The sequence below is a fragment of the Chiloscyllium plagiosum genome, chromosome 3 (genome assembly GCF_004010195.1).
Source record: "Chiloscyllium plagiosum isolate BGI_BamShark_2017 chromosome 3, ASM401019v2, whole genome shotgun sequence".
NCBI classification, from domain to species: domain Eukaryota; kingdom Metazoa; phylum Chordata; class Chondrichthyes; order Orectolobiformes; family Hemiscylliidae; genus Chiloscyllium; species Chiloscyllium plagiosum.
In genome coordinates this window covers 71,955,326-71,981,566 of record NC_057712.1, presented here as the reverse complement: position 1 = coordinate 71,981,566, position 26,241 = coordinate 71,955,326, and the positions used below count along the sequence as shown (strand labels likewise).

Sequence of the window (26,241 nt, the reverse complement as noted above, 5' to 3'; positions counted from 1 at the left end):
ATTCATATCATGGATGGGTGCAGGAATGGGTTGTGGAGGAGGGATAACATGGGCTTTCACCATGAATGTGGGGCTAATGATGAGGAAGTATTGGGCTGGCTCCAGTGGGTATGGGGAACCTCGCACGTAGATATCTCTATGCCATCAGCCTAGATAGCTAACTTGGCGTAGATGAGGTACCTAACCAGCCATTAATAGGCCCCAGTGTGAACAGGCCACCTGATAGTCCATTGCTTGGTCATGGAGGGCAAGGTGGTAAACACACAGTATTTGCAGCTTCTTACCCTCATTTTCCAGTAGGTAACCATAAAATTCCATCCTATGACTAGGAAGTGAATTGCAGATAGAGTCATACAGTACAGAAACAGACCCTTCAATCCAACCCGTCCATGCCGAAAATAATCCCAAACTAAACTAATCCCACCTGCCTACTTCTGGCCCATCTCCTCCACACCTTTCCTACTCATATATCCATCTAAACGTCTTTTAAATGTTGCAACTGTACCCACATTCACCACTTCTCAGGAAGTTCATTCCACATGGAAACCACCCTCTATGTAAAGAATTTGCCACTCATGTCTTTTTTAAATCTCTCTTCTCTCACTTTAAAAATGTGCCCTGATACAGAGTCAGGTGAAAACCTGCATTGTCCGAAAGGGCAAACAGTTTCATTACCCCAGGGTCTTCACTGTGCACTGAGAATTCACAATGCGTTTTCCTGTACACTGTAGTTTGAATTTTCTGATGCCCCTGGAATTGTTATTGCTTTATGTATTCTTCATTCATTCAGTAAAATATTTAAATATGATTTCCTAAATTCTTGCTCCTGTCGGAGAATTTCAATCACTGGCTAAGCATATCTGGAAATAATTATTTGATTGACATCTAGTTTGTTTCATGCACAGCTTCTAATGGATAGAAAGCCAAGTGGAGCACATGATGATATTTAGATGTATGCAGCCACAAAAACAGATTTTCAATTGAATTGAAAAAATAAGCCTTCAAGTCTCAGGGTGCAGACTGCTTCCCCATTTCATTTGGCAGTGATTAGTGATTCTTTTCATTTGAAAGTGTACTTAAATATAAGCCAGAGATCACTAATGCTAGATGGGTGAGAGGAAGTGCCAGTTGGTTTCAGCTGATGAAGTTGGTCAATAATATCTTGTGACAGTTCATCTGTGGCATTTGATTTTGTACCTTTTCCAATTTTCTTCTGCAATTCTGTTTCTTTTGTAACTATTTTCATTTTGCTTTTTAATTCTTTATCATCTGTGCCTTGTTGCTCTTGGGTGAGTGTCTATTTCAAGCCTGTCAGAATTCATAGCTTGTATGACTTTTTAAAGAAAAGCATTGAAAATGTTACCTTGAGCTGTTCACATTGAGGGCCCTGTAGGTTGCCATTCGTGTAGTTTCTGTTGAGGTTGAATGTCCAGGGTTTTTTATTTCATACTTCAGCTGATACAGTCGTTCGTGTCAGTATTTGTGAAACTTCAGTCTCTGGTCCTCTTACGTCATTGCTTGGGCATTTTTTATTTATTTGAAAGGAAGTTTGTTATTGTATAAGTTAAGGTTAAGTGTCTACAGGTGGAGGTGACTCATTGTATTATCACTTATGCAGATATAAAGTGAAACTTACTGACACCATGAATGAGTTGAATATTTCGAAGTAAAACAGTTCTAAAATCTCACTTTGTGAATGGCTCTAAAATGGAGCAATGATTGACTTCCACTCTCCTCCATCACCAACCAGCTATAAGAAACTTAACAACAGGATTGATGAATGAACGTGAAGCCACAAAATTTTCATTTTTATTTTGCATTCACTTTCCTGTTGTTTATACTGTTAGTATGCTCTTCCACTCAATCCTTGTATCAATTTTAATGTTTTCTGGCTTTTGTAGATTGCAAGGAACTGTTGGTTGGATTTCACTCTGGAGTATCATTTCCTGAGGTCCCCAGCTTGTCATCATCTTTGGTTCCCCAGCATTAAAACTATACAACTCTGCATTAATTAGTACTAAATTGCTAATTCTATTCCATATGCCACAAAAACCTGTGATGCAGAAACAGAAATGTCACTGTGTTACTGTAGGGAGTATTTCCAAGGTTGAGATTAACACACACTGAGATACCTTAACGAGCATTGCACCCAACTTGGGAGACTTTGACATGGATGTTAGATACCATCCATTTAAAAGTATCTATTCCCAAGCAATGAATATCTTATTGTGATCAGAACAAATTTAATTTAGTCTGACAAGGATTGTTCACATATTTTTCAAAAGACAGTATGCAAGTTCCTGTCAGAAACTATAATAACAAAAATTCATTCCTGAGATTTGTCCTAGAGAAGGTGGTGGTGAGCTGTCTTCTTGACTCTTTGCAGTGTCTGGGGTTATGGGAACCCACAATGTTGTTAGGAATGGCATTCCAGGATTTTGACCCAGCTGCAGAGCTGTCTTTGTTTAATCTATTAAGAAACTGAAGATTATGCTACGATAACTTTTAAATAGGTCTGTGTGTTTTAACAAATTCAGTCTCTTCATTAAAATTTGGTTACTGTAGATGGTTGGCTGGATATTCTTATTAAAAATACCTACTTTCCACAATTACGTTAATTCATAGCTTTAGTTACCATTCTTAAATGCATGAAAGAATATTTTCTCAAGTACTTTGTTTCTTGTAAATTAGACTTTAAAATGATGTCCAATGGTCATGGATCAACATAGGGGTATTATATTCAGAAATGCAATTTTGAGCACAATCTGAACTCCTATCACTAATTGTAACTAAAGTAGAAGTTGGGCCTGGTACTTTGAGGAATTATTAGTCAATTATAACGATTGGGTTATGGGTATACATGGTCAGCAAATCAAATTCACATCTAATACTGTTACACATGCTACAGGGACTATTAATTCAACAAAAATGCTTATTGTGTCAGTATAAATTCCCAATAATGCTCATGGAGGAAATAAAGGATAAATAAATAACAAATAATATATTTGGAGAGATGACCAGAATCAATTTTAAGTAACTTATTATAAGACTGTATAAGCATTGGGAAATTTTAAAAAAATTGCACTCTTCAAATGGCTCATCAAATGTGACATCAATTATTCCAATAAATAGATCATAAAATCTTCAGCACTGGAACATTTTCCCCATGGAAGGGGATGACAAAATAAAGTTGATTAGATGTCATTACTGACTGAAAGTTCTGGTCATTGGAAATTCAAAGAAAGGCTTCAGAAGGATAACGATGTTAATCTTGCTAATGGTCATAAAGACAGATGCTCCATCTCCACGTTGACTACATTTACAGTATGAAAGGGTAATTGAGTTAGAGATTTACTCACTGTAGAAATGATATTTGCAAAACCTTCAAAATATCTTAGTTTTTGATATGGAAAGGGAAGTTTGAAGGTTTACTGAACTAACTGGGCATGATGAGAGATGTTCAAAAGGTTTGTAGTGATATGTTATAGTTAGTAACGTCAGAGTTGATAAAGAAATGAATCAATGATATTATGGGAGAAACTGTGTCCAGTAAAGTGGATTGTAGAAGGCCGCAGTTACTGGAAATGAAGGCAGGTGATATTACTACATTAGAAATCTTGCTAATTGTGCGATAATTGGATCTGCACTTGTATGGCAGATAGGTCTAAAATTGAAAAAGCTTGCACATCTTACAATGCCAAAAAAAAAACAGCTAAAAGGATTCAAGGTAGAAAAAAGAGCTAGATTCAATTTATTCTGGTGCATTCAAATTAATGAAAGAGGTCATGTGTTATGAACTGCTGAATAATTTCAGTCAGTCAGATGATGAATGAAAAACACACATGATGCCCTTATATTTTAAAAAATAATTAAAATCACATCCTGGAAACTATAGGGCAGTGAATTTCAACTCTTGTGGTAGAAAAGTTAATAAAAACATGATTAGCAATGATCATCTAAAATGTACAGGGCTGACAAGAAATAATAAACAGTTTCAGAATGTTAAACCTAATCAAGCATTTGAAGAAGCAACTAAAACGTCGGATTGAGAAAACAAAGAATGCACCAATAACTCAAAATCCCGAAACAAAGGGCATTGTGCAAGAAATTCCAAATTTTTTAAGCGTGAATGAAAAAGATGAGTGACCATTTAAAAATATCAGGTATAGTTTCAGCCTCGTGGAAATCAGATGGGTGAGCAGGGAAAAGAAGAGTCGAAAGAATTGTGATATAACCATATTTTTAATGATTTTAGGATATCCCAAAATACTTTATAAATGATGAACAACTTTTGAAATCCAGTATTTCTTGGAATGTAAGAAATGTAGCAGTTTAGTTTAGTTACACGCAGTCAAAATCACAATGAAATAAATGACCTGTTGTTTAAGAAATGAACAAGGGTCGGGCCACTGAGTGAGAGCCCCCTACTCTTCTTCAAACATGTCACAAATATATTTTACCTTCATCCAGATTCGACCTTTGTTCAATGTCGCATCTGAAAGAGGGTACCATAAACAGCATAGAATTTCCTCAGTACAGCACTGGACTGTCAATCTTGATGATAGATTCAAGACTCTAGAGTAGTGCTTGAGTTGAGTTAGGAGTGCTACCAATTGAGCCAATTCTGACACCTAGTTAACTTAAGCTCAAATTTCCTGAATATTATTAGCTAGTAAAAAGTAAAACACAAAAAACCATAATTGTACGGTTTGCAATTGCTAAGAATTTCCATTATAATTAAATCTTGAAATGGTTTCTTGTAAATGCCTCAACAATTTATATTTTTATTCCTGATTCAGTCTTGACCTATTTATTACATTAATGTGACAGATATGGCTGTTACTATTGGTTAACTCCTTCCAGACTTTGTTAGTTCTTTTTTGGCTTAAATTGAGATATATTCAGAAGATTTTTCTCAATAAATATGTTTGTAACAGATCCATATTACCTATAGAATACTGTGATCACTGACCTCTTCTTACTAAGTTTTAATTCATTTTTCACAGAAGACAACATTAAACCATATATGAAAGGGAGGAATGAAGATCATGAAAGTATGTCTACAACCTTGAGCAATTCTAACGCCGACTCATCTATTACAGCAATTGATGCACCAGTATCTGAAACAAATCCATATTCTGGTTATACTTTCAGTCAACCATCATACTCAACTAAACAAGAAGAGTTCTGGACTCCAGAAGGCAACCTTAATCTGCAAAGTCCCAGAAAAAAGCTCACTGCTCTAGACAGACTGACAAATGAAAGTGACCAAATTGGGTTTTCTCCAGTAGACACTGAAACAACTAGATGGTCAGATCCTTCTGAACAAAGTATAAAGCACAGTCCTAGTGCTGGGTTTGACAGGTATGAGTCAGACGTACCTTACAACAATGCAGACATTATACAAGCACCTGCAGAAAGCAGTGGCCATACAAAAGGATCATCTGTGTCAATTGGAGAAATACCATTCAGTTCAGAGGATGACTATGATGCACAAGATGCTACTGAGAGGCAGAAGAACCCATTTTCAAGGAATTCATCAACATTACTATCAGAAATTCTGCAGGGTGTTAAAAAGCCACAAAAAGACATCACCAAAAGTGAAATAAATTCAGACACAATGGCTGAGCAAAATCCGATAAATGCAAATGTTGTGAGCAAATCTCCTGACATGGATGGTCTGTTTACTTCAAGATCTTCAAATTTAAAACCAGTTGCAACTAACACAAAGATCAATGAAGCAAAGGGGAAACATCAAGAGAAAGATAATATCATTGACCAAAGTTCTGAATCCGATAAACCAATAGGTTTAATGAACAACAGATCTAGCCAAATCAAGAAGCCAGGCGAATATAGCAATGATGCACCAAATCTAACATTGGGGAGAGGAGAGACTGAACATTCAAAGAGAAAAGGCATTTTAAAACGTAGTCCAAGTAGTAGCTCCACCGAGTCAGAAAACCTTTCCAAGTGGACCCCAATTCGGTCCACAGAGGATGTGGATCCATTGCCAGAGCAGGCTGAGGATTCTGATGACACTTCAAAGATGGAGACAGGTGGCAAGCAAGTGAGGTTCTCTGCTAAAATGAAGAAGGAACCACTGACAAATATAACAGAAGGACATAAAATTGATGAATCTCGTAACTCTTCATCGATAATGAGAGAAGACAATTCCATGCCATGGCTAGAAGACGGTAATTCCAGCATTTACTCTTCGTTGTCTCCAACCCCAGCTCAAAAATATGAAAATGAACCAGATGTTGATCAGTTTTTGTCTGACAAAGGAACAACTGAGCAGGAATATTTACCATCACAAAAATGGAGAGATGATTCGGAGGCACAGCAGAAAAGCTATCAAGGTATGCTTGTAATCTGATTGTCCAGTTAAGACATTTAAGGTACTTTTCTTGAACTGATGAAAGTGCTTTTCCTTACTCACTCTGATAATTTATGTTTTTGTTCCCCTGCCAATTGAAAGCAACTCTTCAGTACATCTCAAATGACAAACAGTGACCTTTAATAAAACTTGGGAAAGGAATGGAGAGAGGAGAGAAGTTGTTGGATGAGAATAGAGGGAAGGAAGCATAGAAATAATGGATAGAAGAGATAGAGGACAGAAATGGATGCAAATGGATGAAAAATGACACCATGGAGGAAGATGAAGGATAGGAAATAGGTGGGTGAGAGGGTTAATGGGGTAGGGAGCAGGAGTGGTGGCAGGGAAAGGACAAATATTTTGCGAACAACTTTAACTCTGTCAGAGGTCCAATTGAAAATACTTAAATAAAAAAGATATAGCAGCTAGACAGCTGCTTGTGAAGAACCACAGGAGTAAAAAACAAGAGGCAGAGAGCAGTACACTGGCTGGGGAAAGTCTGTACTCACTACAATGGAACTGTTGATCCTCAATCTAAATAACTCCATTAGATGTGTTCATGTTTCTGCTGTCAACTATTCTGAGGGCCTGTATAAATTAATAGGTCTGTGTATATCCCTTAAATGAAAAAAGAAGCCCGACAGGAAGTTTTGTCTCTTTTTTTTTGATTCATTCATGGGATAAGGGCATCACTGCCAGTCAGCATTCAGTGCTCATCTCTAAGTCTCCATTGGGCAGTTAAGAGTCACCCATATTGTTAAGGTCTGGAGTCCCATGTAAGCCAGACCAGGTAAGGACAGCAGTTTACTTCCCTAAAGGACATTAGTGAACCTCTTAACCTTCAGATACCAGTGGTTTATATCTAGTGAGTGGGAGGCCTCAAAGGTTTTCCCCGTTTAAGTGGAGCAGTACCTTAGTAACTTTTCAAAGCATAAATGATGGACCCATTACTATCGTTTGATCGTGCCAAAGAGTCATTGTACTCTTTCTCCTGACCCAGCCTCAAGAACTTATTGTGAAAATATGGGAATTATCAGATAATTGTTCCAATTAGAACTATTAGTCGCCAAAAGATAATGTAAAATCTTGTCTGTGATTTTTCAAGACATATCTTGAAATATTGAACCTGTTTTAATTTGGAATTACAGAGACGTGCAGGATAGGTTGATTGGCCATCTGAAATTGCCCATTGTGTCCAGGGGTATGCAGGCTGGATGGATAAGCCGTGGGAAATGCAAGGTTACACAGATAAGGTAGGGGAGTGGATCTGGATGGGATGCTCTTCAAAGGATCAGTGTGGACTCGATGGGCCAAATATCCTGCTTCCACACTGTAGGAATTCTGTGATTCTAGTGTGAGCATCTCTTGATAAAGCTTAAGATAAAAATAGTTTGTGAATTCAGATTGCTGTTGAATAATTTTCAAAAAACTATTTTTGAAAAAAGATAATTTAACTGGAGCTATATTTTTAGAAATATTCTAGAACTAGAATTAGACTAATTATTTCTCTGCTGGAATCAGGTTCCATTGGATTTGATCAATTTTCCAAACATACCCTGTTGTTGCTCTCACTCAGAATTATTAAAAAAAAGTATTATAAACATTTTTTTCTGCAAAATGTGGGCTAAAGAGTAGCAGACAGAGTTTAATTCAGATCCATGCGAAGAGTTACATTTTGGTAAGACAAACCCAGGGCAGGATTCATACAGTTAATGGTAGGGCCTTAGGGAGTGTTGCTGACCAAAGAGACCCAGGGGCGTAGGTTCATTGTTTCTTGAAAGTGGAATCACAGGTAAGCAGTGTGGTGAAGAAGGCTTTTGACATGTTTTCCTTCATTGGTCAATGCATTGGGTATATGAGTTGTGTAGGCATATTGTGTCTATACAGGACGTTGGTTAGGCAACTTTTGGAAGAATGGATTCAGTTCTGGTCTCCCTGCTATAGGAATGATGTTAAATTTGAGAGGATACAGAAAAGATTTATAAGGATGTTGCCAGGATTGGAGTGTTTGAGCTGCAGGGAGTGGCTGAAGAGGCTGGGGCTTTTATTCCCTGAAGCATTAGAGACTGAAGGGTGATCTTATAGAGGTTTATAAAATCACAAGGAGCATGGATTAGGTAAATAGGTCTTTTTCCCAGGGTAAGGGAATCCAAAACTGGAGGGAATAGGTTTAAGGCGAGAGGGGAAAGGTTTATAAGGGACCTAAGGGGAAACATTTTCACACAGAGTGCATGTGTGAAATGATCTGCCAGAGGAGGTGGTGGACCGGTCCATGAATAGGAAGGGTTTAGAGGAATCTGGACCAAATGCTGGCAAATCAGACTATTAGTTTCGGATATCTGGTTGGCATGAATGAGTTGGACCAAAGGACCTGTCTTTGTGCTTTATAACTCAATGACTCTAAGTCATTTTTAGATGCCTTTTATTGAGAATATCTGCTCACTTTTGCAGTGTTCTCTGACGTTTGAAGCTTTTTTTTTTGCATTCTTTGCTGTCTGCTTCAATTTCCATCAATAAATTGACATCTAGAAGTAGAACCTGCCAGAAAGGGAGGAGCTTTGACCCTGTGGCCCATAACAATCGGAGACGTGTTTAGATATTTGAACAGTTGGTGCTACCCAAAGGTCAGCCAAAACTCAAATCATTTTGCGCAGTATATGAAGCTTTGAAAACTGAAAACGACAGGTCAAGTGAAAAGCTATCAAACTGAAGCTGTAGTTTGAGTCCAAGAAGCAATCCAGTTCAAATGAGATTTTGCAGCCAAATGTGTGAAGTAGAACTGCATAAGAATCGAACCACTGAACCCTGAGACATTCCTGCTTGTTAGAAGTATGTTTCTATAGCCAGTGGAGTAATTTCTCCAACAATGACCCTACATTTTCTCAGGTGACAGTGCATAGACATTTTGCATTGCTCATTTAGTTTCCCAATATTGTATAAAATAAAATGTTGAATCTAAATTTTTTTCCCGCGGATGATGTGCATGGAGGTGGAAAACCAGCAAAGGTGATCAAAAGTACTATTTAAAACATTGCTGCCTGTACGTTTTACTGGATTGTGCCCAGTATCACACACAAACACACATCCTGCTGAATTATTTAGAGTACAGGAACAAGATCAGGTAGTGTGTAGGTATGTCTGTTGGACTTTAGCAGGGAGAAGCTAGGAAATGACTGCAGTACCAGCCGGCCGAAGTTGGGCGTCATGTTCCACCAAACCTAGAAAAATTATCTGGATGCATGAAAAGTTCTATTGTACAGCGGGTTATTTCTAAACTTCCCAACAACCCTTAGTGGCCTCCTCATCATCAAGAGTCTAGATCTTGACCCTAATTTGGATCCCATGTGGTCCCACTTCCCCTGCAATTGAATGGTTTGTGGTGAAACCATCTCCCCACCACCATCCCTACTGTGTATAGGATCTTGAATGAGCTCCATGATTATGTTAGGAAGATCTGCCTCTCTCTCCTGAGATCAATAAACTTAGGAAACAAGTAAGAACTCTACCTCAACAAGATCAACACAATTTAAATTATCTGGTCTGGTCATATCTGCCGCATTAGCATCAGGAGTTAACCACAGCAGTCAAATGAAAATGAGACCCAACTTCCTTCCTTACATGACATTTTAAAAACATAAATCTTAATTTATTAAATTAAAGAACTCCAGTGTGTTGGAAGGGTCAATTGCTAACTCCTGTGTGTCCTCATCCACAAGTATACAAATCCTCCGACTGGAAGTAATTGGTATCTTAAACTGACGTCCATAAAAAAAATAGGAAATACGGTTCTTTAACTCAAGGAAAATTAAATTATATGAATATAATCCATCGGTTAAGATGATAAAAAATGTTTGTTATAGGGATTTTTTGTAGTATTTCTTAGTTATTTCTGAATTACTTTTAAACTATAAAATATGTTTCATGTTACAAAATGATCTTTGCATTTAAAGTTTAATATTGAACAATGGTAAAACAATTATCATATGAGATAGGTAATCACATCAGCGTTTAGAGGTAAAGTATGAATTCCTGTTTGATTTGTGAATGTTGATAATTTGGCAGAAAGTTTGAATCATGCGGTAAATGAGACTCTGGGATATTTTCCTCAGTCATGGCATATTATCAGTGGATCATATTTATTGCCTGAAAATGCATCTGTAGACCAGCTGAATTATGATTGCTCTTTTTTTCTGGTTCTTAATATAATATTAGAGTTTTGCTTTCAAACAATAAAAGTTTACTTGCAGCATCACTGATATCTCATTGCATCCCCCAGTATCTCCCATTTAATCATACAACACATAATCAGAAATTTCATTTACTCTCAGAGCCACAGACTTGATCTTTCTGTCCATCAGCACTACTTCACGTTGGCTCAGAACTGTTCTGCCCCTCCGTTCCACTTCATCTACCAGCTGATTTAACAGGCTAACAAGAAACAATTTCTTTCCTTCTCGGGCATCAAGGAATGCAAGGTGCAACAACTTATCGATACTCACACTCTTCTGGAACCTTCTTCCCTTCCCCTTCCCTCTGACTCCATTCCCTCTCCTCACCCCAGTCCCCATTGAGTTTTTACTATTCTAGACGTGCGTTTGATCGCTGAACTGGAAGGTTCGGTTTCAGATACTTTGTCAGTACACTAGGTAACATCGTCAGTGAGCCTCCGGTGAAGCGCGGTTGTTATGTCCCGCTTTTTATTTGGTGATGTCATTTCCAGTTCTTTTTCTCCGAGAATGGTCCATATCAACCTGTTTAATGATAGAGTTTTGGTTGTAATGCCACGCTTCTATGAATTCTTGTGCGTGTCTCTGTTTGGCTTGTCCTAGGATGGATGTGTTTTCCCAGTCAAAGTGGGTCCTTCTTCATCTGTATGTAAGGATACCAGTGATAGTGGGTCATGTCTTTTTGCGGCTAGTTGATGTTCATGTATCCTGGTGGCTAGTTTTCTGCCTGTTTGTCCAATGTAGTGTTTGTTAATGTTCTTGCAAGGTATTTTGTAAATGACATTTGTTTTACTTGTTGTCCATATATGGTGTTTTAAGCTCATTAGCTGCTGTAGGTGGGTTTGTGGGCTACCATGATGCCAAAAGGTCTGAGTAGTCTGGCAGTCATTTCAGAGATGTTTTTGATGTAGAGTAAAGTGGCTAGGGTTTATGGGCATGTTTTGTCTGCTTGTTTGGGTTTATTGCTGAGAAGTCAGTGGATTGTGTTTATTGGAAATGGGAAATGACATCACCAAAGTAGCAAAGAAACCTAAACACACAAATAGAAAGTGGGACATAACACTAGCACTTTACCAGAGGCTGACTGATAATGTTACCTAGTATGGCAATGAAATATCTAAAACTGAACCTTCCAGCTCAGCAAGCAAACTCACATTCAGAACCTCAGCCTGAGGTAAAAATATTTTCAAAACTCATTAAGTATTTTTTATGATATTTTATTCTCTGATGCTGAATGTTCTGTTCTCACAAAAGTCTTGGTTTTAAGACCCCACCTTAAAGAATTTCAGGCATGACGTAATGTTGAATGTTTCTTCCATGGCCTCCAAGCCCAGTTTTTTAGATGAGAGTCCTCTTCCCATGCCACAGATACCTTCATCCATCTCTAAAACTGTCCCTCCACCTGGACCCTTCCCTCTGGCCTTATATGCATACTCAACCTATTCATTGAGAACTATCAATGCGAACATTGGTCACCTCAATTTCTCTGCCCCTTAGCCATTTAAACTTATCTCCCCCTGAACTGACTGTACTCCATGCTCTCAAATCCAATGCTGATTTTTTTGTTATTATTGCACTTATTCTTAAATCTGTTTATCACTAAATATGAAGTGAATACACATTGAAAACCTGGTTCCCTTTCACTCTAGAGTTGGTTAGCTAAATTGGTTGAGCAAATGGCTTATGATGTAAAAGATGCTGACAGTGTCGGTTCAATTCCTATACCAGTCTGAGGTTACCATGAAGAACTCTCCTTCTCAACCCCTCCCCTTGCCTGAGGTGTCCTGACCATCAGGTCAAACCACCAACAGTTGGTCTTTCCCTACTGAGAGAATGGCCTATGATCCGGTAGGACTGTAGCAACTTTAACCTTTACCGCTCATACGACAAGAAAACTAGCCAGTTTTCATCAGTTCACTAACTGCTTTGGAATTATTGTCTAGGAATTCTCAGTAGCACATCCTCTGGAGGAATATAGAATTACTTACAGTAATTGCCAGAATTGCCGACAGTGCTAAAAATGAATATACAACACTAGGCTTTATTCTTTAATTGATATTGAGTGAAGGAATCACTGATAGTTTTCCAAGTTGCACTTTTCAGAAAAGAATGGAAGAATTGTATTTATATAGCACTTTCACAACCAGCAAACACCTCAATTTACTTGACTGCTAATAGAGGACTTTTAAGTGGTCACTGTTGTAATGTAGAAATCATTGCAGCAAAAACTTTCTCAGTAGATTTGCCCAGCAATATGGTAATAGCCAGAAAATACTTATTTTTATTGTAGATTGCCATGTTACTCTGCACGCGTGGAAACTTTGAGGTTGAAGTTAGCTTCAGTGGAGTACTGGTGGCTGCAGAGTAACTTTGTTGTCAATAAGTCAAAATTCCAACCCAAATCTGAGCTGCAAAGCTTGAGAAGGTTAGCTGGATAGGGTGAAGTTGCATTTGGAAGCAGTCATGGAGTCTAGTGTTATGCCTAAATCAGCCTGTCAGGGTGCTGTTAGGAGACATGCTTGTGACATCATCACAGTGTAATATACAACCTGAAGATTTGAAGTTCTCATACATCCCTTCTTACCTCAGGGCACTTGAAACATGACGCTCTATTGGAAGCAAAAACTAATACCTTATATTCACCCTGGACACGTATATGCTGAAGGAATGTCATGTTTGTACATAATAAACAGCTGTAGTAAATACATCAGTTTCTTCAATGCCACAATATCCACTCCTGGTTTCTTACATTATGAGAGATTGCATCAGTATTGCTGCATCAAGTACAAATATCCTATTGGTGGCAAATCTCACACCAAGAGTCACTCCAGGAGCTCAGATTGAAATCAGAGTGTTCATTTATGGAACTCTGGAGTTTTATTTTGTGAAAGTTTTAGGATTTATAAGGTTCCTCTTTCTATCAGCTACTACAATTGTAAAGCATACATAATTTCCTAAGAAAGCCTAGTCTCAGATTTTTATTATTTTAATTCATTGCTAATTCCCAACTAAATGCACTCACCAGTCAATAGTCTTTTTTTCCCTCATCCACATCCCCAGCTGCTCATAAACATATACCTCCGGGTAAGCTCATTACTTCTGGCATTTTTGCTGAAATGGTTTATGAAGCTTAGAAGCTGTCATGAGAAGCAAAGGTGTAAATCCTAATTCTGTCACCCAATAAGCAAAATGTGCTCAACCTGAATATACTCAACTAGGCTTTACTCTTTAATTGATATTAGGTGAAGGAATCACGAATAGTTTTCCAAGTGGCACTTTTCAGAAAAGAATGGAAGAGGTGAAATTAAACAACACTTTTCACAAACAGAAAATATCTCAAATCACTTTACTGCCAATGGAGTACTTTTAAGTGTAGTCACTGTTGCAATGTAGAAATTACCTCAGCCAAAATCTCTCAGTAAATGTGTCCAGCAATATGGTAACAGGCGGATTTTGTTTTTCATGTTGATTGAGGGATAAATGTTGGCCAGGAACTAGGAATAATTCTTCAGCTCTTCTTTAAAATAATGTGGGATTTTTCACATTCACTCAAACAGGGAGACAAGGCTGTGGTTTAATATGTCATCTGAAAGATGGTATGTCCAACAGTGCAGAAGTTTCTCAGTGTTCAAGGTTGGGTTTGCAAAGGCAAATTTGGCTTGCATTCAGAATATTTTTGTATTTCTTATCAGATCTATTAACACAAATGTCAATTTGGCCAATGTGCTTTAGATTTATATATGTCAAGTTATTGAAAATAAACAAAGCCTTCAGTCTTAATTAAAGTAATAAGATAAGGTCATGAAGATTGCATTGTCAAAACTGTTGTAATTCTTGGTTTACTACCTTATCCTCAATTAGAGGTTGAGTGGTGACCTTAAAGAGGTTTGTAAAATTATGAGGGGTATAGATAGGGTTATTAGGAGATGTCTTTTCCTTAGAATGGGGAATTTCAAGTCTGGGAGTATATTTTTAGGGTGGGAGGAGAGAGTTTAAAAAAGATGTGAGGGGCAAATTCTTTACACAGAGGGTGGTTTGCATGTGGAATAAACTTCCTGAGGAAGTTGTGGATGTGGGCACAGTTACAACATTTAAAAGACATTTAGCTAAGTACATGAAGAGGAAAGATTTGGAGGGATATGGATCCGGAGCAGGCAAGTGGGACTAGTTTAGTTTGGAATTGTGTTTAACATGCACTGATTGGACCAAAGGGCCTGTTCTGTGCTGTATGATTCTGATTATGACTCAATGAGTATTGAAATATTAAAATGATTAAAGTAAACTTAAAATATAGTTGGAAATCGCAAAATTTGATAAACTGAATGAGAGTTGCATTGATTTTATTTGTGTATTATGTGAGAAGAGTTAGTGAAATTATCTCTTCTAATGACAGGTATATCAAAACACTGAGTATGAACAAATTTAGTAGTTAAATTTAATGCAGTGAGGGGATTGGCAAGATTGTGATTTTTTAAAAGTTTGGAAATTATTGACAATTTTAAATATGGTAAATTCAATTGCTATGTCACATGTTGATTACTTTCTAAAGGGCATAGATTTTTAAAAATATAATATTTACATAAATAAGGAAGCAATTGTACAATAACCTCTAGCCATTTAACTTCTGGATGGTAAAAATTACAGAGCGAACAGATATGCTTTGCTGTATCCCTCTATTTAATTAGAGTATTAGCGAGTATTGAGGAGGTTTGTAGCTCAAGTTCAGGTTCTGGATGTAGATTTGTTCACTGAGCTGGAAGGTTCATTTTCAGATGTTTCATCACCATACTAAGTGACATTCGTTTTGCTTTTCTTTATTGGGTCTTTCAAGTTCATTTGCTGCTGTTTTAGTGTGTTGGTGGGTTCTTGGAAATGACTGCCAGACTAGTCAGACCTCTTGGCATCATGGTAACCCACAAACCCACCTACACACTTAAACAGCAGCAAATGAACAGACAACAATCAAAACTAATGTAATTTACAAAATACCTTGTAAGAACTGTTACAAACACTAGATTGGACAAACAGGCAGAAAACTAGCCACCAGGATACATGAACATCAAGTAGCTACAAAAAGTTGTGACCCTCTCTCACTAGTATCCTTACATACAGATGAGGAAGGATACCACTTCAACTGGGACAACACATCATCCTAGGACGAGCCAAACAGAGACATGTAAGAGAATTCCTAGGAGCATGACATTCCAACCAGAACTCTATCAACAAACACATGGGCTTGGATCCCATTTACTACTCCCTGAGAAAAAGAACAAAAAATGATATCACCACGGGAAATGACGTCACCCAACCCAAGGAAACCTAAACACATCAATAGAATGTGGGTCATGCCACCAGTGCTTCATCCGGAGGCTCACTGATGATGTTATCTAGTATGGTGATGAAATGTCTGAAAATAAATAGTATTATTACCTGCAGTCAAGTTTACACAACATATTTTCAAGCCTTTACAATCCTATCATACCATGTAAGAGCATTTAAAACTTGATGAATTGATTTTCTCATTTATGATTTTTTTCTACATACAAATATAATCTACAACCTTAGCAAGGGTTTGGTTATTTCATTACATTCAGTTCCGTGTCTGCTCAGCTTAGTAATATTCAGGAAACAGTAACAATGGTATCTCAGTGGGAAACCAGAGATCATGGTCTAGATTTTCATGCCTCTGTCTGTGTCAGGAGCTGGCCTCAATCTAAAAATGATGCATGAGAATGCAATTTTGAGATTCATTCTTTTTGGATTTGTGGTCTTTTTTTGTGGTTTAACTATGAACTCACATACAGCAATTTTACTTTTGCCTACTTTATTGTGGGGCAGACATTTTAGACCGCAGAAACTTTGATGGATTTTGGGCTGGTTTTTGCAGAAGATAAAATTTTTGGCAGGTAAATATACATGTATGTTTCTCTAAGATGTTGCTAATCTCATTTATTATTTTTAAAATTTTTATATATATTATATATATACTACACACACACGTATAAGTTTACTGCAGTGATTAATGATCGGATTTTGTTCTTTTCCAAAGTAAGTTAAGTTGACCAGCATAATTTCAGGTGTTTGCATGCATTATAGTACTTTATGCAGTGGATAGAATACCCTTCGAGATTCTACATTCCGGGGAATCTAACTTTAATGTCTCATTTTCAATAATGCTTCAATCTGTAGATTGATTTTTAAATTCTGAGATCAGATGAGTCTTCAAAACATTCTCTTCCAGTACTCTCAAATCTTAAGCCCTATCATCCCATTGAGAAGACCTCAAAAAGGTCAGAAGATAATCAAAATGTGGAAATCTTCATTTAAAAATCATTTCATAGAAACACAACTCTCTCAGCAACTCTATAAACTATCACTCCAGCAGGGCCAATAAAACTTTCATTGAAAAATGCATCAATATCCTTGACACCTCCTAAGCTTCTCTGAATAAACACATAAGCACTGAAAAATAATTTCGATAAAATATGTATTACAATGGCTTTGACAGGACAAGCTGCAGACAGTGTCTGTCCATACGCAGATGATGTCACTGTGTGTGCACTGCCAAGGGGTCAGGAAGATGAGGCACTGACTGGTCCGCAAGTGGGAGTAGGAGAAGGCCAGGCGTGTGAGATGATGAGTGAGTGGGTGGGTGTGGGGATGCTTATATTGGGAGGTAGTGGGTGGAAAAAAATCTGCATGAGGAGCGTGAGGAAACAAGGTCACCAATCACTGACAGTAATCCTTCTCTCTGGTCATTAATTGGCAAACTAGGGGAAATCCATGTGAATGACTGTTTTCACAGCACCATCTGCCATTCCCCATTTAAGCGTTATAGTGGAATCCCAAGGGCTGCAAGAAAGTTTTAGATGAGGGACAACATCCTCTAACTTAGCGCTGAGATGTATGCTACTGTTTTGGATCCACCATCATCTTTGATGCCTGTTGAATTATTTAATTTACTAATGCCTTAACATTGTGGGTTGATGTGGACAGGTCGAAAAATAGGGCTTTCTTTGCTTCGATGTCATGTCCTGCTCATTACCAAGCCAAGTAACCTCTGCAGCATTGCCTACTGCCTTGTCCCCTCTATTGTTACAGCACCTCTTACATGTCATGCTTATCTTCAGATTCAACTACATTTGACATGCTTTCTGCTGGATTCTCTCATTCCTCCCACTGTGAATGTCACCATGTCCAAACTAAATTGATGAAAAGCTATATGATGCAGTCCATATACTCTTGCATACACCAAGATTTAACATTTAGTATGACCTGAGCCAAACTACAGAACATTTGATCATTCAATCTGTATATTTTTTCGATCATTTATACTGATAACTGTAAAGCAAAAGGTTTATTTTTAATCTTATCTGTGAAGTTATTCCAGTTTTAAAAGGGTGACAAAAATTTAACATGCTCTTGGTCACCTTTGTTGAAAGTAGTAGAATGAACAGATAGAAATAAAACATGACCTTGGAAAACTATGGCCTATTTAGATTGGATCTTCATGCAGTATTTCTTGTGTCATTGATTTTGGTACAACTGACACAATTCAGCTCGTGGCAAATACAAAACAAATAGTTTACCTGTCAAAACTGCTAAGGATTGGAGATTTATTTAATAAAAGCTGAATACTCTGAGAAAAGGGTGAGAGGTTTTATTAACATTTATACTCAGTATAACTCTGTGAAATTACAGCATTTCATTTATCTCTTTAGACTTACATATGTATGCTGTGCCTGCAGGACAGAAGCACTATACCTGTCAAAATGGCAATATTTAACAAAAACATATAGAGAACAAAAATGGTCCTTCAGAAATTCAGTATGTCTCTGTATATCAGTCATTAAAGTTTAGGTGGCAGCAAACTATTTTGTCCTATCATAAAAAACTTGATTATTTTTAAAGTGACCATTCAGTCATCCAAGATTTTAATAGCAATAGGTTAAGCTGATGCAGCTTGAAGGTCTCTCTACCTTGTGTCATTGAAACATGATGCTGTTGAGAACTTGTTATTTTGTTAGAAAAGATTGCATTGTGTACAAAGTCAAACAACTTTGTAAATATATTAGTAATTTAATTCATTATCTTACAAATAATTCAAATCATGTAATATCTAATCATCCTGATAGACAATAGACAATAGGTGCAGGAGTAGGCCATTCAGCCCTTCGAGCCTGCACCGCCATTCAATATGATCATGGCTGATCATTCCTAATCAGTATCCTCTTCCTGCCTTATCTCCATAACCCTTTATTCCACTATCTTTGAGAGCTCTATCCAACTCTTTCTTAAATGGATCCAGAGACTGGGCCTCCACTGTCCTCTGGGGCAGAGCATTCCACACAGCCACCACTCTCTGGGTGAAGAAGTTTCTCCTCATCGCTGTCCTAAATGGTCTACCCCGTATTTCTGACCATTTGAAAACACTACCTCCAATCCCATGTGCTTTAACTTTACATGTTGATGTCTTAGATGGCTCTTTGAGCCTGCTCCGCCATTCATTGTGATTATGGCTGATAATCCAATTCAATAGTTTTTCCCCCATATCCTTTGATCTCTTTAGCTCAAGTGCTAGATCCAACTCCACTGGAATTCATGCAATGTTTTGGCCTTGACTGCATGATTATGTCTGATTCTCACACTGTTTTCAGCTATTAAGTATTTTATAGTGGACTCTAGCATTTTCCCAACTACCAATGTCTGCCTGACTAATCTATAATTCCTGGTTTGCTCTCATCCTCTATTTTTAAATAGATTGGTTACATTAACCCCACTCTACAATCTGTAGGAACTGTTCCAGAGTCTTGGAAGATGACCACTAATGCAGCCACTCTGTCTAGAGCCTCTTCCTTAAATACTTTGAGACATAGATTATCTGCTACTGGGGATTTATCAGTCTTCAATTCCATCAATTTCCCCAGCGAATAATGATTTCCTTCAGTTCATCCCTCTCATTAAATCCTGTATTCCCGAACATTTGCTGGTATGTTATTTATGCCCTTTGTGAACACAGAACCAAACTATGTATGGAGTTGGTCAACCATTTTTTTATTCCCTATTATAAACCTCTCTGTTTCTGAAGGTAGGAGACCTGCATTTGTGTTCAGTTTTTTTTCTCTATACATACCTACAAAAAGTTATACAGTCAGTTTTTATGTTCCCGCAAGTTTGCTATCGTACTTCAATTTTCCTTTCTTAATCAATCCCTTTGTCCACTTTTCCTGAATCCTAAATTGCTTCCACTCCTTGGTTCTGTTTTTTTTCTGGCCAATTTCTGTCTGCCTGTTCTTCAGATCCTAATACTGTCTCTTATTTCCTTTGTACGCCATGGTTTGACCACCTTTCTCATTTTACTCTGTGCCTGACAGGAATGAGCAATTGTTGCCGTTCACTTATGCTCTTCGAATGTTTGTCATTGCTTTTCCATCATCATCCCTTTAAGTAGTGTTCCATGCCATTGTAATATCTATTATTTAGATTCAGGACCTTAGTCTCAGCATCAACAATGTCACTCCACCTTAATGACAAATTCTTCCAAATTATGGCCACTTATTCCAAAAGACCTTGCATAATTAGATTGCCATTTATTCATTTCACATCACAAAATACTCAGTCTAGGATGGCCTGGTCTTCTCATTGCTTCTTCACATTATTGGTCCAGAAAATCACCCTGTACACACACCAGAAATTCCTCCTCTACGATTTTGTTACTTATTTGATTTCCCCATCTGCATGCAGATTAAAGATGTTTTTTATTACAAGAAGTATCAGTACAGGTTGACTGGTGTAGAGGGCCACATGTAATCTGTACTTTGAACTCCTGCTACGATAATCCCATTCCGTTCCTGAAGATAATGGTTTCCAGAATGAACATGCCTTTTACACTTTGTAAACAAACAAATGGACAGACTAATATCTTGGAAAGAATGGTTCAGTAAGATTTTCCCAATGTACTCCACCCCATTTTATTTTTCTCGATGCACAGAATGATGGGGCTGATACTGTAATCAGTGTGATGCGTGAGAAACCATGTTTAACTATGGTTGTATAACCAGTGAATTGGGTTAAGTAATTGTACAACCTCATCCAAGTGCTGCAATATGGCATGGTAGATTGAACGTGTAAATGTTAAGGCCAGTGGGAATTGCACTCTTTGACTGGTGCATGTGATTGTTTTCCAGAAGTAGCAAAAACAATGTTTTGTGAAGTTTTCTGAATTGTACCAGTGTCTGTATAAATTTAATCCTTCGAAGAGAGCTCAGCTTAAATGAGACTGCAGTTTTGAGCAATGCTGTAGTGCCAAATCGCAAACAGCATAGTTTAAAATTTAGGTGTGAGCCACATAATCTCTCACAGTTACCTCCTGGGACAGGGCTGTGCACTGAAGCACTAAGCACATGGAATGTTCTGTGTACAGGGCGAAAGTGAGGGCTGCAGATGCTGGAGGTCAGAGTCAAGATTAGAGTGGGGCTGGAAAAGCACAGCAGGTCAGGCAGTATCCAAGGAGCAGGAAAATCGGCGTTTCGGGCAAAAGCCCTTCATGTTCTGTGTACACACAGGTGGTTCAGATGTTTGGACCATTCAAGTCTGGAAGTAGCACAGCGTGTTCATGAGGCAGGCTTGTGTAGCATGCTTGAACGTCAAAGTCAGTCAAAGCAAAGTGTTGGAGAAACTCAGCAGATCTGACAGCATCTGTAGGAGAGAAATAAGGTTAACCTTTAGAGTCTAATATGACCTTTCAGAACCAAAGATGACTCTGTTTCTCTCTCCACAGATGCTGCCACACTTATTGAGTTTCTCCAACACTTTCTGCTTTCAGTTCAGAATTCCAGCATCTATAGGGTTTTACTTTTTTTATGGAAGTGAGTCACCTGTCCTAATATCGTCCAGTGTTTGCTTACATTTTCACTATGCATTTTCTTTCTTTTTAAAATAATTCCCTGTTGAAGCATGCAAGACATTCACTGTAGAGTATAAGACACAAAGTCTTTTGAGAAGTAAAAATTTTGGAATGAATAAAACAGGATTGATTTTTTTTTGCCCATAAACCTATATTTTTTTGAAAAAGCTTTCAGTTATCTTCATTTACTGGAATTATTTGCTTGATGATTTGGGCCTTTTTTTTAAAAATAGCATTATGTGTTTCTAAAAGAAATAAGTTTTTGGATAGGGTGCCACAAATGTTGCTTGACTTTGTTACCTTGTCTACCTGGTCATTCTCTACATTTGCCTTTCATTTTTCATTGTGGATTACTGTTCACTCTCTAAGGGTCCCCCCGTGCAAGGGACTGAATATCATCCCTTGCCAACAAGGCCACCCCACCCCCTCTGCCCGTCGGTCTGTCCTTACGATAGCACGTGTATTCTTGAATATTCATTTCCCAGGCCCTGTCCACTTGAAGCGACGTCTCAGTTATCCCCACAATATCGTATCTGCCAATTTCCAAAAGAGCCTCAAGCTCATCCATCTTATGTCTCATGCTTCGTGCATTCATGTATAGTATTTTTAATTTGTTACTGCTCTCACCCTTCCCATCAACCCTTATTTCACTCAACCTTACAGCATGATCCCTTTCTGAGTTTTCTGCCTCATTGATACAGTTGTCTTTCTTGACTTCTCTTGTTCTAACTTTCCCTTCAATTTCCTTTTTAAACATTCAGCTTGTCCTCTCTCCCTCGCTACTTAGTTTAAATGTAGCGGTGTTGCAGTAGAAAACCTGCCTGCCAGAATGCTTGCCCCTAACCTATTAAGGTGCAAACCGTCTCTCTTGTAGAATTTATGCTTACCACAAAATATACCCCAGTGATCCAAGAACTTAAATCCTTATTTCCTGCACCAGTTCCCCAGCCACATGTTCAAGTCCATTATCTCCCTGTTTCTGGCCACACCAGCCCGAGGAACTGGAAGCAAACCGGAGATAACCACCTTGGACGTCCTGCTTTTCAGCCTTCTTCCTAGTTCTCTGAAGTCCCGCTGTAGTATGTTCCTCCTCTTCTTCCCGACATCATTTGTGCTGACATGTACCATCACCTCTGGCTCTTCACCCTCGTCCTTGAGGATTTCCTGCACTCTGTCCGCGATGTCTTTTACCCTGGCACCAGGAAGGCAACACACCATCCTTAAATCCCGTCTGCTGCCACAAAAACCCCGGTCAGTTCCTCTCACGATGGAGTTCCCTATTACCACGGCTCTGTCGCTCTGCCACTGCGCCAACTTTTGATTGACAGACCTGGCCGCCTTGCAAACTGTCAGTGTCATCAGTCTCCACTGTTTCCAAAAGCTTCAACTTGTTCCTGACAGGTACTTCTCCCGGGGTCTCTTGCACCTGTCTCCTCTCTGCCTTCCTCATCGTCTGCTCTCTTCTGACATGATTGGTATAATAACCTCACTGAAGGTCTTGTCCAGAAAGATCTCATTCTCTCGGATGAGCCTAAGGTCCTCGAGTTCTTTGATCAGCGCTGCAATATGCTCGGTCAATAGCTGAATGTGCACACACTTTCCACACATATATGAGCCAGACACACCAGAGTCGTTGACCTCCCACATCAAGCATGTAGCGCACTGAACCAGCTTGGCAGTCATGTCTTCACCCTCTTCAACTGTGTCGTAATCACTTCACTCAACCTCCTTGTCAAAGACTCCTGAGCTGAAGCCTCACTCTTCGATCCAAACTTCCTTAGACCCTCTTTTTGTGGCAAGTCTGTGGACTCTTAATTTAGGTTAGAGGAGGAGGGAGGGAGGGAGACCCTACTTTGTAGGACCTGGGGTTTAGAACACACCCACTCTAATAGTAATCACTTACCTTCCCGACCGGCTTTGCACTCCACCAGAACTTCCGCCCAGCTCCCATCGCTCTCTGCTGCGAAATATCAGCTCTCTGCTGATATTGCTGTCTAGTTTTGATGCACATTATAGAAATGTAGACACAGATTTTGAAATAATGAATAAGACCTTATTTCATATGAGGAAGATACTGCTTATGCCTCTTCAATAATAGGTATGTAACACATCAACATTAGCAGCTACATATGTTGTTTCAGAATTTTTCATTTGTCACCCTTGTCTTAGTTTTGCTGGGAGGGGAGTTTCCTCAGAATTGTCTCACCACTATATTTTAATTGGAAATGAGACAGAACTCTGGTTTGGACACACAGAGCATTTTGTATATTATTTGAGTATTATAAACATTCATGCGTACCGGGTTAGGTTTTCACCACAGAGACAGGAAACATGAGTTGGATTCGTTTTGGGATCAGAAGTCTATTTCTGGTGGAAAATGTAATTAAGATTTTCATATGACGAAGCTCTTTTTTGATATGAACATGGATTTATTGTCCATCTACTGCCAGTGGGAGTGGGAGAGAGACTGGTCAGATCAAGCGTGGGACATCTTTAGACGTCAAACACCAGCCATCACTGGGACTGTTGTATACCAAGGAAGAAATCTGATGAATGTTCCAAAGCATTCCAGTGTAGTGGGAGTGCTGGAGGTCTGATTCAAAGGGCAGGATTGCCCTGCCTTCAGTGATGCTGCCTTGGTTCTAATTTTGGAGGCCATGATGGAGAGGTGGAAATCTTCCTAGATGGTCGATGAAGGTGGTTGCTCCGCAGTAGGGCACCTCTCTGTACAGCATATACTCCCTTTGTTTCCTCTTCCCTTCCTGTGTCCTGCTTCAGTAGTAGGGTAAGTGTTAGAATGTATTCAGCAATTGTTAAATTAGGCCGAGTCACCATGGATTAATGAAAGGGAAATAACATTTGACAAACCTGTTAGAAGCTTATCGGGGTTGTTACTTGTTGCACTGATAAAGCAAAACATCTGGTTGTGTTTTTGTTTGGATTTTCAGAAGGTTTTAGATTATGCCCCAATTCAGGAGATGAGTAAATAAAATTAGAGTGCATGTTACTGGAGCCAATAAACTAATGTCGATTAAGAATTAACAGACAGAAGGCAGAGAGTTGGACTAAATTGGTCACTCTGAGAATAGCGGCTGTTACTAATGGGATACCACAAGGTTCAGTGCTCATTCCATAGATGTTCACAATCTCTATAAATGATATGTATGTTTTGAGAACAATATTAATATTTTCAAGCTTGCTCTTGATACCAAACTAAGAGGGAATGTAATTTATGAGGAATAATCAGGAAATTTCAAACCGGCTTGCACGGGCTAAGTGAATGGGCAGGAACCATGAAAAGAAGCTACAATGTAAATATGAGAAGGTATCTACTTTGATAGGAAAAAAAAGCAGAAAGACATAACATTTCTTATATGGTAAGAGGATGGAAAATGTCAGAGTCCAAAGGTGTCCTTACTTATGAGTCAATCAAAGCCAGTATGCAAATGCATGCATCGATAAAAAAGACAAATGACAGAGAATACCTACAGTGTGGAAACAGGCCCTTCAGCCCAACAAGTCTACACCGACCCTCTGAGGAGTAACCTACCCAGACCCATTCCCACACCTATATTTATCCCTGACTAATGCACCTAATCTACACAGCCCTGAACACTATGGATAATTTAGCACGGCCAATTTACCTAACCTACATAGCCCTGAATACTATGGATAATTTAGCACGGCCAATTCACCTAACCTACACAGCCCTGAACACTATGGATAATTTAGCACGGCCAATTCACCTAACCTACACAGCCCTGAATACTATGGGTAATTTAGCATGGCCATTGCACCTAACCTACACAGCCCTGAACACTATGGGTCATTTAGCATGGCCAATGCACTTAACCTACACATCTTTGGCAGTGGGAGGAAACCGGAGGAAACCCACAGACACAGGGACAATGTGCAAACTCCACACAGACAGTTACCCGAGGCTGGAATCAAACCTGGATCCCTGGTGCTGGGAGGCAGCAGTGCTAACCACTGAGCTACTGTGCTGCCCATGTTGGTTTTCATTGTTTTAATTTAAGTACAAAAGGAAAGAAGTCTTGGAGCAATTGGATAGAAGCTTCGTGACCCTTCACCAGGAGTGTTATGTACACTTTTGGTCTCCTTATCTAAGAAAAAAATACACTTGTCATAGAGGTAGTGTAATGGAGGGTCACTAGAGTTGAGATGGCTGGGTTATGTTAGGAGGCCCGATTCAGGAAAATCTGTTTTTATTAGGCTTTGAAGAATGAGAGGTGATCTAATTGAAAGTTAGACCCTATCATACTGAGTAGGAATTTTATATGTAGGAAACATGGTTTGTGAGTCTGCAACAAGGAACATGAACTCAGAATAAGGGACGTTTAAGATTGAAATGAGGAAGAATTTCTTCTCTCAGAGGATGAATGTAATGTTTTGAATTCTCTAAAGGTAGTTTCTTGTGTTGTTGGAGCTGCAATCATTCAGGCAAGTGGAGGGTATCCCATTACATTCCTGACTTTGTGCTTTGTAGATGGTGGACAGCTTTGGGGAATTAGGAGGTGGATTGTTTGTTGGAGTGTTCCTAGGCTCCATCCTACTTTTGTAGCCACAGAAATTTATTTTGAAGAGTGTGGTGCTGGAAAAGAACAGCCAGTCTGGCAGCATCCGAGGAGCAGGAGAGTCAACATTTCAAGCATAACCTCTTCGACAAGAATGAGGGGGTGGCCCAAGGGGGCTGAGAGATAAATGGGAGGATG

At 38.7% G+C, this 26,241-nt stretch overlaps 1 protein-coding gene across 1 annotated transcript in view; it reads left to right on the top strand.

Moving 5' to 3' along the window:
• LOC122545235 (synaptotagmin-like protein 1) overlaps positions 1-26,241 on the top strand; it is a 205,886-nt gene that overhangs the window by 96,905 nt on the left and 82,740 nt on the right. The window contains exon 6 of the mRNA XM_043684344.1: positions 5,007-6,359. Within this exon, the coding sequence (XP_043540279.1) occupies positions 5,007-6,359 (1,353 nt within the window). The remainder of the gene's footprint in view (positions 1-5,006; positions 6,360-26,241) is intronic.